At 44.3% G+C, this 19,976-nt stretch overlaps 1 protein-coding gene across 1 annotated transcript in view; it reads right to left on the bottom strand.

The window, feature by feature from the left end:
- The window catches only part of LOC138367755 (methyl-accepting chemotaxis protein 1-like), a 29,973-nt gene that overhangs the window by 290 nt on the left and 9,707 nt on the right, over positions 1–19,976 (bottom strand). The window contains exon 4 of the mRNA XM_069329706.1: positions 1,977–2,113. Within this exon, the coding sequence (XP_069185807.1) occupies positions 1,977–2,113 (137 nt within the window). The remainder of the gene's footprint in view (positions 1–1,976; positions 2,114–19,976) is intronic.

The raw sequence follows: 19,976 nt of genomic DNA, 5'->3' as shown, positions 1-19,976 counted from the left end.
GTTGTTTGTGATTGTCGGTCACTCATTCGGTGACTGGGTTTGTGTGTGTGTCATTTTGTTGAGCTGTAGCTCTTGGGACGCTAGAAGTCGTTTCGCTTGAGTTACTCAAAAATCTTCTGCCACTAGCAATAAATGTATTGCTTTTCTTCCCTCAAGTCCGACCCCCTTCCCCCTTGCCCCTTACCATCTTCCCCCCTTGCTAAGCTGGGGTTACCCCTTGCATTAATCTCCAGCCTGCTCTTGTGTGTGTGTTGTCAGGCACATGACTTGCAGCAAGAGCGAGTTAGTACAACAATAAAATAGAGGAACAAGAGATGGAAGAGCAACAAAGAGAAAGACGAGGGTGGGGGGGGGATATAAAGAGGAGGGGGGGGGAGAAAGAGGAGGAGGAGAAAGTTTAAAGAAAAATAAGAGGAGCGAAAGATATGAAGGGAAGAGAGAAAAAAGGGAGAGAGAGAGAGAGATAAAGGGAGTGAGAAAGATAAAAGAGGGGAGAGAGAAAGTTAAAAAAAGGGGAGAGAGAAGGAGAGATTAGTAAAATACTGTTTAGCTGAGAGGAGTACTGAGAGGAGTACACACACACACAAACACACACACACACACACACACACACACACACACACACACACACACACACACACACACACACACACACACACACACACACACACAAGTAAGCAAAGCTGCTGAATTTTTTTTTTAGAAGATTCACTTCTGCAAACAGAGTGGTAGACGGTTGAAACAAGTTAAGAAAGTTATGGAGGGCAAAACCTTCAGTAGTTTCAGAGCGTCATATGACAAAGAGTACTGAGAAGACGGGACACCACAAGCGTAGCTCTCATCCTGTAACTACACTTGGGTAACTACACTTAGGTAGTTAAGGAAATTACACACACACTTGACTAGAGATAAATAAAGAGAGAAACAAGAGCAAGTCGGGTCATATGACAGTGACGTTTCTTAGCTAAGGAATGGAGGCGTTGGGGTGCAATGCTTTTTTTGTTTAAGATTCGCTACTTGGAACAAAAAGTTTCCAAGTAGCACTGGTTATGGTGAGCCCGTAGTGGACTTACCTGACACAGGAGAGGGTCTGTTTTTTTGAGGTGCAAGTGGCAGGAATACTTAATAGTGACGTAACAAAACCCTTCATTGGTGTTCCGCGAACTGCACCTCAACCCTGGCTGGCCCTTAGCCAAGCCAGGTCCAGTACGTGGATGGGAGCCCGAAGAAACTGAAAACTGCAACTTAATCCTGACATTCCATTAAGGAATAGCCAGTTAGTGCGTGGGTGTTCTTTGCGCTCAAGTGCGTGCATGCGTGCGTGCGCGCGTGTGTGTGTGTGCGCGTGTGTGTAGTCGTGGGTGCATGTCTTTTTGGGTGACCATGAGCTACAGCTCGACCGACCGGATGATAAAATGATGTATCTTGAACATTGCAACATCAAGCAACATGCTAATATCTACTTAATTACAATTTGAATCACCAGTTGCATTTAATTAATTGCGATTTCAAAGTTGAGATCGTGGTGAGCTCATATCGACTGTGTTTCCGTTTATTTTAGAGATCACTATCACTACTGTGACTACTGTGCGCGCTTACTAGTAATAAGCACTCGTTGACCTAAGCTTCTGCAAGATACTGTGAGTGCTGTGTGCGCCTACTCTCGCTCGGACACGTTGACCCTAAGCTGTGCTTGAAATATATTAACAAGTTCACTTAAATGTATAGGTTAGTTGTATAGGGCGTTTAGATATCATGTATTCTTGTTGAAGGTTAAAATTTTCATCGTATTTGTTTATAAAAAAATGATGACTTTATAACGCATCGCTTTATTGCTAAAATATTTAGAGCAAATAGTTGCAAAAAAATATTAAATGTTAAAACACGTCCTGCTCTAGCTATTAGTACTAATAATATTTTAGTATTTCTACTACTGCTTGGAGTAATACTACCTAAACAACTGCTGCTACTTCTACTTCTGCTGCAATTACTATTACTGCTACTGCAGCTGCTGCTACTGCAGCTGCTGCTAATACTTTCTTGCTACTATTGCAGTTACTGTTCTTGATAATGCTGCTTCTACTAGCAACAACAATAGCATCAAAGACTAATGCTAAATAAAGTGGCACATGATAATATAGGATACTACATGAGATCTATGAGCCCTTACGAGGCAGCTCATATTTGGTATATATGAATGAGTTTGGATATTAATATCTTCGTATACATTACCGTCAAATTATAAATATCCCACCACTAATTTTAATTTCTTTTGATGTCGTTTTGAATTGTAAATTTATGCACACAAAATGCGATTTTTGTAACTTTTTCCACAAACGAGTAATATATATATTTTGTTTTGTAGGGTCGGCATCGCTATCGATATCAAAATTACCCAATTTTTAGTGCATTTTCAGTTTGATAATGAGTTTGTCTTTCAATTAGGCAATGCGTGTTAATGTTGTAAAGATTGTGCAGATTGCCAGCCTTAATTCTTCAATCAAATTGGAAAAAAATGCTAATTAAAAAAAAAAAAACTTCAGCAGCAGCCTTCACAAGAAATTAAACAAACAAAAGCAGCTACACACGTCATGACAAAAGGTATTGTTCTGTTGCATATACAAACGTTCATCGACTTGGACAAGTTGCTACAGTTTCAGGCCTATTATGGGGGTGTTTTACACATGTATTTTCATGACTATATACGTAAAATCAACATATTTATTAATATATCTTATGGAGACACAGTTGATTTTCATCATTTGAATCGGAAACAAGATTTATAGATGCATTTTTTGTAGTAAAATTAAAGTGATATCTCGTTTTGTACGACGGTCTTGCTCCAGGGAAATTTATGATTTCTATTTTAAGCCGCCCTTCTTTATTATGCTTTTCTGTAAGTTGAGTATAACATTTCGAGGTCTTGTTTTCATAGGGTTTTGTACTGTAGGTACTTTGGTGATGCTAGGTACCAACCACTTGAGTTGATACAGCGACGATGTCGATCCTTGCAGATCGTCGTTCGATCCTCGATGGTCCAAGTGAGTGATCACTATTCCTTCCCTCAGGTCTGTCGTAGCTCCGTATCGTCATATCTCTTCCATGTGTTACATAGTCATACTGGTTTTGTACTCTCTCCTAATAATTACCTGACTATTACCCTCGGTGGTGCTAAAGTAGACATTCACTATGTAGCTTTTCACATATTTACTTCCAACACGATAATTTTCCCATGAGGGCTCTACTCAAGTTTTCACTCACAGCTCTAAATCTGATGCTGACAGCTGATTTAGAGCATTATTCCAACTTTTACTTGCTGTTGCAGGATCAATATAGGAGCACAACATTTTACTGTAGAGCTGAGCTATCCAGCGTGTTCTTAAAGCAGTTTAAAACACTTGAAGCCAACTTATATTAAATTGTAATAGAACACAAGAGTACTCAAGCCTGTTGAACCTAACTCGAAACATCCTCTTATTTTCTATAGATATTATAATAATTCTTACCTAAGAGGCACGGCAGTCGAAAAAAACCTGCCGCAATTGACCTACTACATATAAATGTATCTGATAAAGGGCAAGCTTACAGTGGTCAAGAATGCCTGACCCACCTTGGGTGCCTCAAGGCATTCCCTCCCATTCTGTGATGACCATCAGGGGAGTAACTCGCCTCTCTTTGGGTTGACACAATTTCACGCTCATCCACGGATGGTGTCGCTTGTTTTGACACAGGCTTCGCCCAAGTAGTGTCCTCTGGCGGCAGAGTTGGGGTTTAAAGTGTTAATTATAAGGACTTTGTTAGTTTCATCAGTCTAATTTTTATTATTGATAATTACTAAATTTAGTTTCTATTTGATTTGGTAATGTACGTTTATATATATATATATATATATATATATATATAATAAATATATATATATATATATATATATATATATATATATATATATATATGTATATGTATATATATATATATATATATATATATATATATATATATATATATATATATATATATATATATATATATATATATATATATATATTATATTTTAGTATTTATCACAAACCAATGATTTCGTTGTGGTGTTGACAATTATTAATCAGTCAATTCCATCGCCCTTATCTTTTGATGATCACAGTCACCAACAACCCTAACTATGACTTGTTCATAATTTAGAAGTCTCGCCACCGTTACCTACGATCGCCACCACCACCACCATCAACACTATCAACGCCACCACCATCAACACTATCAACGCCACCACCATCAACACTATCAAAGCCACCACCATCAACACTATCAACGTCACCACCATCAACACTATCAACGCCACCATCATCAACACTATCAACGCCACCATCATCAACACTATCAATGCCGCTATCATCAACACTATCAACGCCACCAGCAGCACCATCACAACCACCAACAGCATTATTCCAAATCACAGGGGGGCCTCGCCACTGGCCCCTGTTGAGGATACAATTCAATTCCCGCTGCCAAATTCTATTACCTTCCTTAAAAACACACACAAGCGCGAGGAAACGCCTGTTGGACAACGTCTTTCTCCTTACTCACGACCCATTCCCAAGACCCTTCCCATTACCGTCACTCTCACCTATTCTCATGTTCATTCATATTCCCAATTCCAAGTAAATTCAGGTTGATAACATTGCCACTCATCCCATGTTCAGCCAGGCCTACCATCACCTATTCCTATCCCCAGTCGCTAAGACCATTCCCCACAACACACAGAAATCACAATAGTTTGATGCATCAAAGGAACAAATCCACAAACCCTTGTGTATTTGTTCATTTGATGCATCACGCTATTGTGATTTTTGTGTGTAATGAAGTAAGGGCGAAGAGGTAGAACGGCCTATTAACATAGCTCGAGTGCATAGGGAAGTTGTGTAAGACCCTGGTTTGTGACTCGGAGAGGCTGCAGGAGAGGCCCCAAGTAAGTTCAGTAGAACTTCTGGTTTCAATTCTTTTTGCCATGTCGTAGCTCAGTCGATTAAGGCAATGTCTGGAATAGTCCCGGACGCAGGTTCGAATCCTCGTCACGGCCCTTGTGGATTTGACCACTTCCTACTACAATTGCTTACCCCACTAATAACACCACCATCGTTCTGTTCCTATCTTACCACAATTAACACCAGAACATTCCCTTCACAGCCTCACGCATGTACTTGTTATCAACTCTATCTTATCTCCCCTTCCATTGATATCTCTCACGCTATCCCAACTGCTATCTGTCACCTAATCCCCATCCGGGCTGCTACCTCCCTGTCAAAAGCAGAAGAAGGTAAAACAATGCCAGCAGCTAAAGCTGAAATTTCTGTAGCACCCATTAACTTCTGCAACAATAGGAACAGCAGCAGCAAATACAGGTACAATATTTTTGCAGGAAACCTCCAGCAGCTGCAAAAATGAAAACAAGGACGGAACTTGCTTGTTATTAATTTGTTCTACACTCAGGAAGACCATGTACAGAGTCCTCAGGTGTATTCTCGTCTCCGATTGATTGATTGATGAAGATTAAGCCACCCAAAAGGTGGCACGGGCATGAATAGCCCGTAAGTGGTGGCCCCATTTGAGCCATTACCAGTATCAACAGATGTTACTGGAGATCTGTGGAGGTGCGACTGCACCCTGCGTGACGGGACATGTCTCCCGTCTCTCGTCTCCAACAAAACCAGCTGTTGTATGCGCTCATTTAACACTCTTTCATAAAAATTGAAACAAAAAGTCTCTTAATCATCACCCGTCAGTAGTCAACACACGACCCAAACATTTTATGTTGCGTGGTCCTTTCACAGAAGATTTCAATAATTTAATTCCTACATGAAACGGAAGTGGGGTATTCTGCTTCCAAAATGTTCCCCCCTTGATTAGCTGCCTCTAAGTCAAACCACAAGTTTAATTAGTCCTCTGTCCAGCCCCCAGTAAGTGAGTTAGATTGGCTCTAAAAACGCGGAGTGTGGATTATTAAATTTGAATTTCAGAATTACTGCCCTTTGAGCAGCTGTAATCCTCTCCCGGTAATTCTCTTACGAAATATTTCATGTTTTTACTCTAAATATTATCGGCCATAAATGTGCAACAAAAGTGAAAGAATAATGGCAATAACAACATTATTGCAAATGGGTTAAGCGTCACTAGAATGTGGCTTGTTACATGCAAGGAAATGCAAGCTATTTGGCATACAAGTTACACATGTTTCATTCTAGTATCTGACTAGTTTGCTTGGCTCTTGACTAGATTAAAACTAAACATCAACAGCTCCATTTTTGTGGTCAACTGCGTACTGAATAACCTGCAATTTGTGTATTTTAAGAGCTTCAAACACATCGTTTCAAACCCATTTATATTAATATTAAATCATCGAGTGTTCTTTTATAACGCCGTAAATCCCCCTAAGAAATAAAGAAGATGTAGATCTGAAGAGACAGAGCGTCAGCAGGTGAACGAGGTGGACGGAAGACAAGATTTCTTACCATGTCAGGCAGACGGGACGGTAAACAATTCAATTAACTGGTCTTGCTGGCTCGCAGGTGCCAGGCTGACGACGTGACCCGGACCTAGCCGGCTCGGGGACAGACAAGTGGCGAATAGGCTCGAGGCTAGCAGGTAGTGGGCTACCACTCGAGGCTAGCAGGTAGTGGGCTAGTACTCGAGGCTAGCAATTAGTGCAACTCAGGAACCTGTACACCTGTCGATTGACGGTAGAGAGGCGGGACCAAAGAGCCAGAGCTCAACCCCCGCAAGCACAATTAGGTGAGTATACACGTTCATATGACAAAGAATGCTGGGAAGACGGGACACCACGAGCGTAGCTCTCATCCTGTAACTACACTTAGGTAATTACACACACACACACACACACACCAGGAAGCAACCTGTGACAGCTGTCTAACTCCCAGGTACCTATTCACTGCAAGGTAACAGGGACAAATGGGTGAACGAAACTCTGCCCATTTGTTTTCCGCCATCGCCGGGGATCGAACCGCGGTCCCTAGGATTACGAGTACTGAGTGCTGTCCACTCAGCTAACAGGCGCCCTGGTGTATTCACCTAGTTGTATTCACCTAGTTGTGCTTGCGGGGGTTGAGCTTTGCTCTTTCGGCCGCCTCTCAACTGTCAATCAACTGTTTACTAACTACTTTTTTTCCCCCACACCACACACACACACCCTAGGAAGCAGCCCGTGACAGCTGACTAACTCCCATGTACCTATATACGGCTAGGTAACAGGGGCACTCAGGGTGAAAGAAACTTTGCCTATTTGTTTCTGCCTGCTGCGGAAATCGAACCCGTGCCACAGAATTACGAGAGCTGCGCGCTATCTACCAGGCTACCAGGCCCCCGTGTGTGTGTGTGTGTGTGTGTGTGTGTGTACTCACCCAGTTGTGCTTGCGGGGGTTGAGCTTTAGCTCTTTGGTCCCGCCTCTCAACCGTCAATCAACTGGTGTACAGGTTCCTGAGCCTATTGGGCTCTATCATATCTACACTTGAAACTGTGTATGGAGTCAGCCTCCACCACATCACTCCCTAATGCATTCCATTTGTCAACCACTCTGACACTAAAAAAGTTCTTTCTAATATCTAGAGGTGTGTGTGTGTGTTTGTGTGTTTGTGTGTGTGTGTGTGTGTGTGTGTGTGTGTGTGTGTGTGTGTGTGTGTGTGTGTGTGTGTGTGTGTGTGTGTGTGTGTGTCTCGGCGCCGTTCAGTACTCCACTGTTTGAGGCTAAGATTATACCCCCCAGCGCCGTCCCACTCATCAAAATTTCATGGTGGTAGAGAAGCTTAAAGTGGTCTTAAACACCGGCGGTAAACACCGAGGGCTTTTCTCCTGAAGCCGCGGGAGGAGGCAGAGACCTGCACGCAGCTCTCCTGGTCTCTGCCAAGCCTCTATATAGAGCTCTCTGGTCTAGGGGAATATCTCATGCACTCCACTGGCCCTCTTGGAAGCCTTTACGCTCTTCTGGGGCCAGATTCACGAAGCAGTTACGCAAGTACTTACGAACGTGTAAATCTTTCCTCAACCATTGACGGCTTTGTTTACAATTATTAAACAGTTAATGAGCTCCGAAGCACCAGGGGGCTGTTTATAACAATAACAACAGTTGATTGGGAAGTTTTCATGTTTATAAACTGTTTAATATATGTAAACAAAGCCGTCAGAGATAGAGGAAAGATGAACACGTTCGTAAGTACTTGCGTAACTGCTTCGTGAATTTGGCCCCTGGTCTCCAGGAACACCCCCAAATAGGGACGAGGGACGCCCTCAGACAGCTCCATGATCTAAGGGACGACCTAAGATAGCTCCATGGTCTCAGGGACGCCCTCAAACAGCTCCATGGTCTCAGGGACGCCCTCAGACAGCTCCATGGTCTCAGGGGAGCAGAAGGTGCAGGGAGACGCTGGTGCAGGTGAAGCGAGGTGACAAAAGATGACAGCGGTCGGCGTCGGTACAGGAACCATGACAGGAAGTGAATGGCTGTGTGTGACAGTCACTGACAGAGGTTGACAGTGGGGAGGACAAAACCTAACAGGCAGCGATGACAGAGGGTTGGAGGGGGGGGGGGCGAAAGGTGAGGGTGAAGGGACGGGTTTTGTTTGAGTGAGAAGGAAAGGGAATGGGAGGGGAACAGAGGAGGGGGGAGGGGTGGAGAGGAGGAGGGGGAAGGGGTGACAGGTTGACGGGAAACTCAGGCCAGGCGAGAAGTAAAATACTTTGATGTATGTGTTTTTTGGGGGGTTTTATTCTTTTTTGTGTGTCCCCGGTTTTTAGTGGCAGGTTTTGTGTGCACATAGTATACAGGCACAGTGTAAAGTGTACATACATGTGGACAGTACACATGTACAGCCCATGTAAGCATGTGTACACAGTTCTTATAAGATACAAAAGTCCACATTACCGTGATGAAGTATTTGCTCACAGATACTAGGAAGTAGTTATGAATCATTAAGACATATGCTAAGGCTGTAACATTACCGTTCTCTCACAGTGGGCTTCGTTCTCGACACACTATCGGGGATCATCCGGATTCGACTTCCGTGCAAGACAGAAATGTCTAGGCACGTGTCCTGCCACCTAATACATCTGTTCAACTAGAATCAAATAGGTACCAGGAAGTATTTAGGCAACTATACTGCAGCGTGGCATCCTGGGGAGGGTCGATATAGTTCGCCCTTGTTAATCGTGTTAAATGGTGCTTACACCCTTACCCGTAGGCCAGAATGTAGACCTATTGTCAAATCCTGTCTGGGCAGCACTCCGGGCGTCCAGACCCTCCCATTGAAATCTATAGAGTTCCGGGTTCATATCCTTGTTTCCTATGTTGGCTGAATAGGTTTAGAGGTCTAAATAGGTCTGGGAATCACCTGAACCCCGGTTCCAGATATCTCATAACCCCAAAATAATTTTCTCATTGATATACCACGCCATTGAGTGATTTTTTTTTGTGAAGAAATCACAAGAGATAAGAGAGGGAATAGTTTACCAGGAACCACTGGAAGAGTTTGAGATTACCAGGGGGGAAGTAAGGAAGCTTTTGCTAGAGTTGGATGTGACAAAGGTTAAAGGCCCAGATGGAATCTCCCCATTGATACTATAAGAAGGAAAAGAAGCACTGTGCCTGCCACTCTTGAGTATAACAAATCAATGGTAACAGGGGAACTGCTAAAAATTTGCAATACTACTAATGAAGACCCGATATACAAGAAGAGGGATAGACAGGAGACATTGAACTACAGGCCAGTGTCCCAAACTTGCATACCATGCAAGTTGATGGGAAAGATTGTGCCAAAAAAGCTAGTGGAACATCTGGCGCGAAAGAACTTTATAACACAGCATCAACATGGGTTCAGGGATAGCAAGTCCTGCTTCACAGGATTAATTGAATTCTACGACTAGGCAAGAAAGAGAGGGGTAGGCAGACTGCATATTTTTGGATTGCCAGAAAGCCTTTGACACAGTACCACACAAGAGGCTAGTGAAAAAGCTGGAGATGCAGGCTGGAGTGAAAGGGAAGGTACTTCATTGGATAAGGGAGTACCTAAGCATCAGAAGACAGCGAGTCACTGTGAGGGGCGAGGTCTCAGATTGGCGAGACGTTACAAGTGGAGTCCCGCAGGGGTCAGTCCTTTGACCTATACTGTTTCTGATATATGTAAATGATCTCCCATGGAGTATAGAATGGTTCCTCTCATTGTTTGCTGATGATGCAAAAATTATGAGGAGGATTAAACCAGAGGATGATAGTAGGAGGCTACAAGATGACCTGGGCAGACTGAATGAATGGTCCAACAAATCAATACTATATAAAGTTCAACCCGATTAAATGCAATGTAATGAAACTAGGTGGTGAAAAGAGGAGGCCAGACACAGGATACCGAATGCGAGATGAAGTACTTCATGCAACGGACACAGCGAAAGATGTAAGAGTTGATATCACACCAAACCTGTTTCCTGAAGCCCACATTAAAAGAATTACATCTGCGGCATACGCAAGGCTGGCTATCATCATAACAGCCTTCAGGAACCTGGGTAAGGAATCATTCAGAATCTTGTACACCATATGTAAGACCAATCCTGGAATTGTATGAACACGTTGTACTGAACGGGGTGGGAATACCTTGAGCTACCTCATCCCTTTGTGTGTATTTTACCTCAATAAACTTATTTCAATTTAAATTTAAATTTCAGTCCTGGAATATGCGGCCCCAGTATGGAGCCCGTACTCTGTCAAGCACAAGATGAAGCTGGAAAAAGTTCAGCGGTATGCCACTAGGCTAGTCCCAGAACTAAGAGGTATGATCTACGAGGAAAGGCTGCGTGATATGCACCTCATGACACTGGAAGGGCGATGAGTAACGGCAGACATGATCACGACCTACAAAATTATCAGATGAATTGACAGGGCAGATAAGGATAAACTTTTTAACATTGGTGGTACACGAACAAGGGGGGACCGGTGGAGATTGAGTACCCACATGAGCCACAGGGACGTTAGAAAGAACTTTTTCAGTGTCAGAGTAGTTAACAGGTGGAATGCATTAGGCAATAATGTGGTGGAGGCTGACTCCATACACAGTTTCAAGTGTAGATATGATAGAGCCCAATAGGCTAAAAATAATCTGTACATCAGTTGATTGACATTTGAGAGGCGGGACCAAAGAACCAGAGCTCAACCCCCGCAAGCACAACTAGGTGAGTACAACTACGTAGGTATACACACATTCACACACTATAGTCCCAGATGTATGTATATATATATATATATATATATATATATATATATATATATATATATATATATATATATATATATATATATATATATATATATATATATATATATTTTATTAAATATGACCGAAAAAGTAAGATTAATAATTCTAACACGAATTTTCTCAATCTTTCGTACATTATGCTTCACTGTTGGAGGTAAATCAAAAATCACTTCTCCAAAATTCATTTTTATTTCTAGTCTGACGCGACACGGGCGCGTTTCGTAAAACTTATTACATTTTCAAAGACTTCACAAATACACAACTGATTAGAACTTGCATTTCCCTGATTTTATATCTACATTTGAGTGAGGTGGGAAGGGTGATGTGGCATTACATTTGAGTGAGGTGGGAAGGATGATGTGGCATTAGAGGATATTAATAGGGTATTAAAAGTATCAACACAAGACAGAACACGAAACAATGGATATTGAATAGAAGTGTTTGTAGAAAGCCTATTGGTCCACATTTCTTGATGCTTCTATATTGGAGCGGAGTCTTGAGGTGGGTAGAATATAGTTGTGCAATAATTGGCTGTTGATTGCTGGTGTTGACTTCTTGATGTGTAGTGCCTCGCAAACGTCAAGCCGCCTGCTATCGCTGTATCTATCGATGATTTCTGTGTTGTTTACTAGGATTTCTCTGGCGATGGTTTGGTTATGGGAAGAGATTATATGTTCCTTAATGGAGCCCTGTTGTTTATGCATCGTTAAACGCCTAGAAAGAGATGTTGTTGTCTTGCCTATATACTGGGTTTTTTGGAGCTTACAGTCCCCAAGTGGGCATTTGAAGGCATAGACGACGTTAGTCTCTTTTAAAGCGTTCTGTTTCGTGTCTGGAGAGTTTCTCATGAGTAGGCTGGCCGTTTTTCTGGTTTTATAGTAAATCGTCAGTTGTATCCTCTGATTTTTGTCTGTAGGGATAACGTTTCTATTAACAATATCTTTCAGGACCCTTTCCTCTGTTTTATGAGCTGTGGAAAAGAAGTTCCTGTAAAATAGTCTAATAGGGGGTATAGGTGTTGTGTTAGTTGTCTCTTCGGAGGTTGCATGGCTTTTCACTTTCCTTCTTATGATGTCTTCGATGAAACCATTGGAGAAGCCGTTATTGACTAGAACCTGCCTTACCCTACAGAGTTCTTCGTCGACTTGCTTCCATTCTGAGCTGTGGCTGAGAGCACGGTCGACGTATGCGTTAACAACACTCCTCTTGTACCTGTCAGGGCAGTCGCTGTTGGCATTTAGGCACATTCCTATGTTTGTTTCCTTTGTGTAGACTGCAGTGTGGAAACCTCCGCCCTTTTCCATGACTGTTACATCTAGAAAAGGCAGCTTCCCATCCTTTTCCGTCTCGTAAGTGAAACGCAGCACGGAACTCTGCTCAAATGCCTCCTTCAGCTCCTGCAGATGTCTGACATCAGGTACCTGTGTAAAAATGTCGTCAACATACCTGCAGTATATGGCCGGTTTCAAGTTCATGTCGACTAAGACTTTTTGCTCGATGGTACCCATGTAGAAGTTTGCAAACAGGACACCTAGGGGAGAACCCATAGCGACCCCATCTACTTGCTTATACATATGCCCATCCGGGCTCAAGAAGGGTGCCTCTTTAGTACAAGCTTGGAGTAGTTTCCTCAGAATACTTTCTGGCATGTCAAGAGGAGTACAGGCTGGATCACGATACACTCTGTCGGCTATCATTCCGATTGTCTCGTCCACAGGTACGTTGGTAAACAGCGATTCTACGTCCAACGAGGCTCTTATCCCTGTGGCCCGTGCGCCCCGCAGTAAGTCCACGAATTCCTTTGGAGACTTCAGGCTGAAGGCGCAAGGAACATAAGGAGTCAGCAGGCCGTTGAGTCGCTTTGCCAATCTGTACGTGGGTGTGGGTATCTGGCTAATGATTGGCCGAAGTGGGTTTCCTTCCTTCCGAAGTGATGGTTCCCTTCCCTCGTAGTAGCCTGGGGATGGTGTGGCAGGTCATGGCTCAGCGGCACACCTGGACGCTCACCCCAGACAACGTCTGCGTCAACATATAACATCCTGCGGAACTTACTGGGTCGTGAAAATATGTTGCGCCAAATTTTCCACGTTTGATATATTAGAGGCGACTTCTGGAAGGTGGAGGGGGAGGGAGGTGTAGATGAGGGGGTTGGGGGTGGAGGGCAGGGTGTGTGGGGGTGGGGGTTGAAGGGGGGCGGGGGACCATAAAGCAGTCAACACCCACGCGGACGACCATTACTCGTTTACTGTCGTTCTTACAATCAAGCGAGTCGCTGCCGCCAGCGCTCGTTGTGGTGGGGCAAACACCGCACAATGGGGTATTGTTGGGCAGTTTGGCTCCGGCGGCCCTTGTCACGCCTGCTACTGACGGAGTATATCCCCATAGTATACCCTGCCATTCTCAGAGATCCCCAGAGCATACCCTGACATCCACAGAGCATACCCTGCCGGCCACAGCTGGCACGCAATCCATGACGACGAAAATATTGTTACACGACAATGATTATACTTACCAGAATACACGAGTGTCGAGATTATACTTACACGTCGACGAGAGGAGGTCAGAACACACTGAGGTCAACGAGAGGTTACCTTGAGGTGCTTCCGGCGCTTATCGTTCCCGCGGCCCGGTCTTCGACCAGGCCGCGAGAAGTTTCAGGGTACGACAGTGAATGATAACCGCCGCCACATTCTCCTATATTGTCCTCACAATCCATTCGATCCAACACTGAAGACAAGACTGAGAAGGTGGATGTGTTGTATTTTCACTTAACCTACAGTTAAATGCAAGAGTTCAACATCCCCATGTTAATAATTCATTGGGTGGTTGGGATTAAAATTGAGTTAATTTATGATTTAGCAAACCCTGAAAAAGTTAACGCCTTTGTAACTTTTGGTAATTTTTATGAGTGATAAAAGTTAATATAATTTAAAGTTAAATATAGATAAAACACGAATTAAAGGTGAGAAAGTTCAGCACTCACTGGAATCTTTCTGTGAAGGAAAAATGAGGTCACAAATTGTTTTCTTTCCCCTCAGACTACTATGGGGTCACATTACACCTACAAGATTGTCTCCCCTGCAAGATTGTCCCCCTGCCGGTTTGCTAACTGCAACGTTGTAATAGGCAATATTTCCACCTACAATATTTAGAAAACAAAATATTAACGCTAATTATTCTGGCTCACCAAAGACAAGAAACTCATAACACTTCTAAGATTTCTTGGCACTGAAATTAGGATCTATTGTAGTAAAAAAATGAACTTTAAAACATGAATGAGCCAAAAGTGTTGACGATAATGCTTCTGTTAATTCCTCTGAAGCCTTTGAAGCTGTTAATTCACTGAGGCTCCAGGGAGAGGAAACAATAGGAACCCCGGGCGAAATGTTTCGAAGACCTATCCTTCGTCTTCTTCAAGATGGGAAGGAAGAAGGCAATGGAGTAGACAATTGAGGGCAATTGAACTCGAAGATTTTTGTCAGTGGTCGAGATAGTTTTATTTCTGCTTCAGTTCTTGGGATTAAGGGAACAAGTTAGTAGCAATTTGGTCTTCGTTATGGGAATGTTGTTCTCTGTTATTTTGAATGTTGATCAAAGTTATAAGGATGTCAACCCTTGTAGTTTAAGGTGTTTGTCTTCGTTACTAGGATCCTGCGATGGGAATTTATATCGATAAGAAAAAATATATTGTGTTAAAGCTGGAGACAAATACTTGTGGGTCTAACTCCACTAAACTTTCACACACGAAGCACATGTCACTGGCCAGTTGAAGTCGTCTCCAGTGCCACACTATATGAAATATCGGCATGTCAAACACACTACCGTTAAACAATTTTAGTAGTTCGTTAAATATTTGTTATGAGAAAGAGGAGGAGTGGCAGAGGGAGGGAGAAGGGTCTAGAGATAGTGGAGATGAAACAAGGGGGGGGGGAGAGGTGTGGAGAGACCTGGGCGCAGCCGGGTATTCACTTTAGTAGAGCAACATAAATGCAACTGATGTCACTGTTTTAAAACATATATTTCTACCCCAACATGTTTTATTACAGCAAGGTCTTCATTAACGGAGACGTTGACCTTCGTTACTGGAATGTTGGCCCTTCGTTATTTGGCACGTTGGCATTCGTTATTCGGATTTTGACCTTGTTTTTAAGGGTGTTGGTCTTCGTTACTATGACGCTTCGAAGGAAATAACCGAATGCTGACCAAACGTCATATCTGAAATAATGTAGAGACGACGACGTTTCGGTTCATCCTGGACCATTATCAAGTCCTGGATGGGTCGAAACGTCGCCTGTTTCTAGCTTTTCAGAGGCGTGGAATGGTTATCATATCTGTCGCTGCGTTATTGTGACTCATCATCTCCAAATAGAGAAAAAAAATGTAGCTCATCTCATTGTTATAAAACATAGCACATGCTATGTTCTATAACACAGCATTGTGCTATATGCTATGATGTCTTGTTCAGCACAAGGCAGAAGGTAAGTTATGACGCTCACTGAATATTCATACCACTAACTGAACACTGTTCTTTAATCCATTCATTGGAGCTCGTCGGTAGAGTGACGTCCTAATCTCTTCACTCCGCCCGCATCTAGCCTACCAAGGACAATATAGTCATTCGTTCACCCTAAAATATCATTTGACTGCGTTCATTGCTATTCCTAAGGTATAACGTTAGATTACGTTCAGTGTTCGGAAGTGGGAGAATAATACATTGATGAATCAATTACTTAGTAACGACTTGGTTAATGGCATGGAGAGTTGTATTGCAATGTCTAATGAGGAATTCAAGCCGTGTGTTCAGAGTATGAATGGGAATGTCGACCCTGATATTGAAGACTTCCTCAATAATTTGTGTACACAAAAATACAAAGATTAATAATGAAAACTTTCCAGCGGCTTTAAAGGGGTAGAGCGGATATTGTTGTGTATTAATGAACGGGGAATCTACTGGGTGTGTACTCACCAATTTGTGCCTGCAGGATCGAGCTCTAGCTCCAGGACCCCGTGTACTCACTTAGTTGTGCTCGCTGGGGTTGAGGTTTGGCTCTTTGGTCTCGCCTCTCAACTGTCAGTCAACTGGTGTACAGATTCCTGAGCCTACTGGGCTCTATCATATCTAAATTTGAAACTGTGTATGGAGTCAGCCTCCACCACATCACTGCCTAATACATTCCATTTATTAACTACTCTGACACTGAAAATGTTCTTTCTTACGTCCCTGTGGCTCATTTGGGTACTCAGTTTCCAACTGTGTCCCCTTGTTCGTTTGCGAAACTATTTATCTATTATCTACCCAGTCGATTTTTTTTAGAATTTTAAAGGCAGTGATCATGTCTCCCCGAGCTCTCCTGGCTTCCAGCGACGTGAAGGGGCCTTTCCTCGTAACTCATGCCTCTTAGTTCTGGGACTACCCTAGTGGCATACCTCTGAACTTTTTCCAGCTTACTATTGGCTACCCTCACACACTTGGATCCCCCTCACACTATTGGCTCCCCCTCACACTATTGGCTCCCCTCACACTATTGGCTCCACTCACACTATTGGCTCCCCCTACCACTATTGGCTCCCCTCACACTATTGGCTCCCCCTCACACTATTCGCTCTCCTCACACAATTGGCTCCCCCTCACACTATTGGCTCCCCCTCACACTATTGGCTCCCCTCACACTATTGGCTCCCCCTCACACTATTGGCTCCCCTCACACTATTGGCTCCCCTCACACTATTGGCTCCCCCTCACACTATTGGCTCCCCTCACACTATTGGCTCCCCCTCACACTATTGGCTCCCCCTCACACTATTGGCTACCCTCACACTATTGGCTCCCCTCACACTATTGGCTCCCCTCACACTATTGGCTCCCGCTCACACTATTGGCTCCCCTCACACTATTGGCTCCCATCACACTATTGGCTCCCCTCACACTATTGGCTCCCCCTCACACTATTGGCTCCCCTCACACGATTGGCTCCCCCTCACACTATTGGCTCCCCTCACACTATTGGCTCCCCTCACACTATTGGCTCCCCTCACACTATTGGCTCCCGCTCACACTATTGGCTCCCCTCACACTATTGGCTCCCATCACACAATTGGCTCCCCTCACACTATTGGCTCCCCCTCACACTATTGGCTCCCCTCACACTATTGGCTCCTCCTCACACTATTGGCTCCCTCACACTATTGGCTCCCCTCACACTATTGGCTCCCCTCACGCTATTGGCTCCCCTCACACTATTGGCTCCCCTCACACTATTGGCTCCCCTCACACTATTGGCTCCCACTCACGCTATTGGCTCCCCCTCACACTATTGGCTCCCCTCACACTATTGGCTCCCCCTCACACTATTGGCTCCCCTCACGCTATTGGCTCCCCTCACACTATTGGCTCCCCCTCACACTATTGGCTCCCCTCACACTATTGGCTCCCACTCACGCTATTGGATCCCCCTCACACTATTGGCTCCACTCACGCTATTGGCTCCCCTCACACTATTGGCTCCCCTCACACTATTGGCTCCCCTCACACTATTGACTCCCCTCACACTATTGGCTCACCTCACACTATTAGCTCCCCTCACACTATTGGCTCCCACTCACGCTGCTGGATCCCCCTCACACTATTGGCTCCCCTCACACTATTGGCTCCCACTCACGCTATTGGATCCCCCTCACACTATTGGCTCCCACTCACGCTATTGGATCCCCCTCACACTATTGGCTCCACTCACGCTATTGGATCCCCCTCACACTATTGGCTCCCCTCACGCTATTGGCTCCCCTCACACTATTGGCTCCCCCTCACACTATTGGCTCCCCTCACACTATTGGCTCCCACTCACGCTATTGGCTCCCCTCACACTATTGGCTCCCCTCACACTATTGACTCCCCTCACACTATTGGCTCCCCTCACACTATTAGCTCCCCTCACACTATTGGCTCCCACTCACGCTGCTGGATCCCCCTCACACTATTGGCTCCCCTCACACTATTGGCTCCCACTCACGCTATTGGATCCCCCTCACACTATTGGCTCCCACTGACGCTATTGGATCCCCCTCACACTATTGGCTCCACTCACGCTATTGGATCCCCCTCACACTATTGGCTCCACTCACGCTATTGGCTCCCCTCACACTATTAGCTCCCACTCACGCTATTGGCTCCCCCCTCACACTATTGGCTCCACTTACGCTATTGGCTTCCCCCTCACACTATTGGCTCCCCTCACACTATTGGCTCCCCCCTCACACTATTGGCTCCCCTCACACTATTGGCTCCCCTCACACTATTAGCTCCCCTCACACTATTGGCTCCCCCCTCACACTATTGGCTCCCCCCTCACACTATTGGCTCCCCCCTCACACTATTGGCTCCCCTTCACACTATTGGCTCCCCCCTCACACTATTGGCTCCCCCCTCACACTATTGGCTCCCCCCTCACACTATTGGCTCCCCCTCACACTATTGGCTCCCCCTCACACTATTAGCTCCCCTCACACTATTGGCTCCCCTCACACTATTGGCTCCCCTCACACTATTGGCTCCCCTCACACTATTGGCTCCCACTCACACTATTGGCTCCCCTCACCGTTCATCTTTCTGCCTTAATGTTATTACTTGCACATTTCTTCTCCTCTTGCCTTTCCTGTTTTCCTTTCAGTGTTGATTATCACCTTCCCGCCTGTGTACGCGTTCCGCGTCACCAATGACTTCTTGTTTGGAATTGTTTTTTGTTTATTGCGTTTGGTTTGTTAGAATTGTATTCTCGTTTGTATTTACATTCCTGATGTTACTTATTTGCTTAGATTTGTTTGTTCTTCTTTTGTTGTATTTTCTCTCACTATTCATGTTATCACACACCCAACACGGTATCTGACTTTAGATCCCACTATGTGATGAATGTGGTGATATGTCAGTGTTGTATGAGGATTTTGACACATGCTGGACCTGTGGCAGAGATTGTGTATGTAATGCAACACTTATGTGATTAGAGAATCATTTATAGAGGCACTTTAATCACTTTTTGTCGCTGAGTGTTCTGTGGCTCACCATATACTGTAGAGCCTCTGTGGCCTTGTCTATTTAGCATAGCGAATCAATCACTCGCCACATTGTTGCTGTTGTTTAAGATTCGGTACCTGGAACAAAGTTCCAAGTAGCACGGGCTATGGCGAGCCCATAGTGATATCACTGACCACAGTGTCATGTGGTTTAACAGATCTCTGTATCCCTAACAATGGAAGAGAGATACAAATGTGTATATGTGCGTTAGAATTATATCCGAATCGTCCCATTTGTGGTAAGGGAGGCAAAACAAAACAGTAATATCACCATCATCTTCCCTATCACACCCCACTCCGTACAGTCTCCGTAACTACAACTACTCTCAACAGTCCCACAACTATACCATAACTGCGTAACTGAGAAGTAAGCACAAGTATGTATAAGCAACCTTGCTTCTTCCCCCTTATCTTCTTAGCTAAGTATTAGTTACTGTTTAGTAACCGCTACTACAAGCCACGATTATTCCACCTATAACAAACCCACTACTATCCTACCTCACCACTATCTCCCTCCCCATAACCATCCATACCCTTATATCACCACCACAACTCCCTCTCTAGACTCCAGGTGGCGCTGGCTGCCTGAAAATTGGCAACACGCT

Source organism: Procambarus clarkii, chromosome 23, assembly GCF_040958095.1.
Source record: "Procambarus clarkii isolate CNS0578487 chromosome 23, FALCON_Pclarkii_2.0, whole genome shotgun sequence".
Lineage (NCBI taxonomy): Eukaryota > Metazoa > Arthropoda > Malacostraca > Decapoda > Cambaridae > Procambarus > Procambarus clarkii.
The sequence above is the reverse complement of the archived record's forward strand: the minus strand, read 5'-3'. Positions and strand labels throughout refer to the sequence as shown.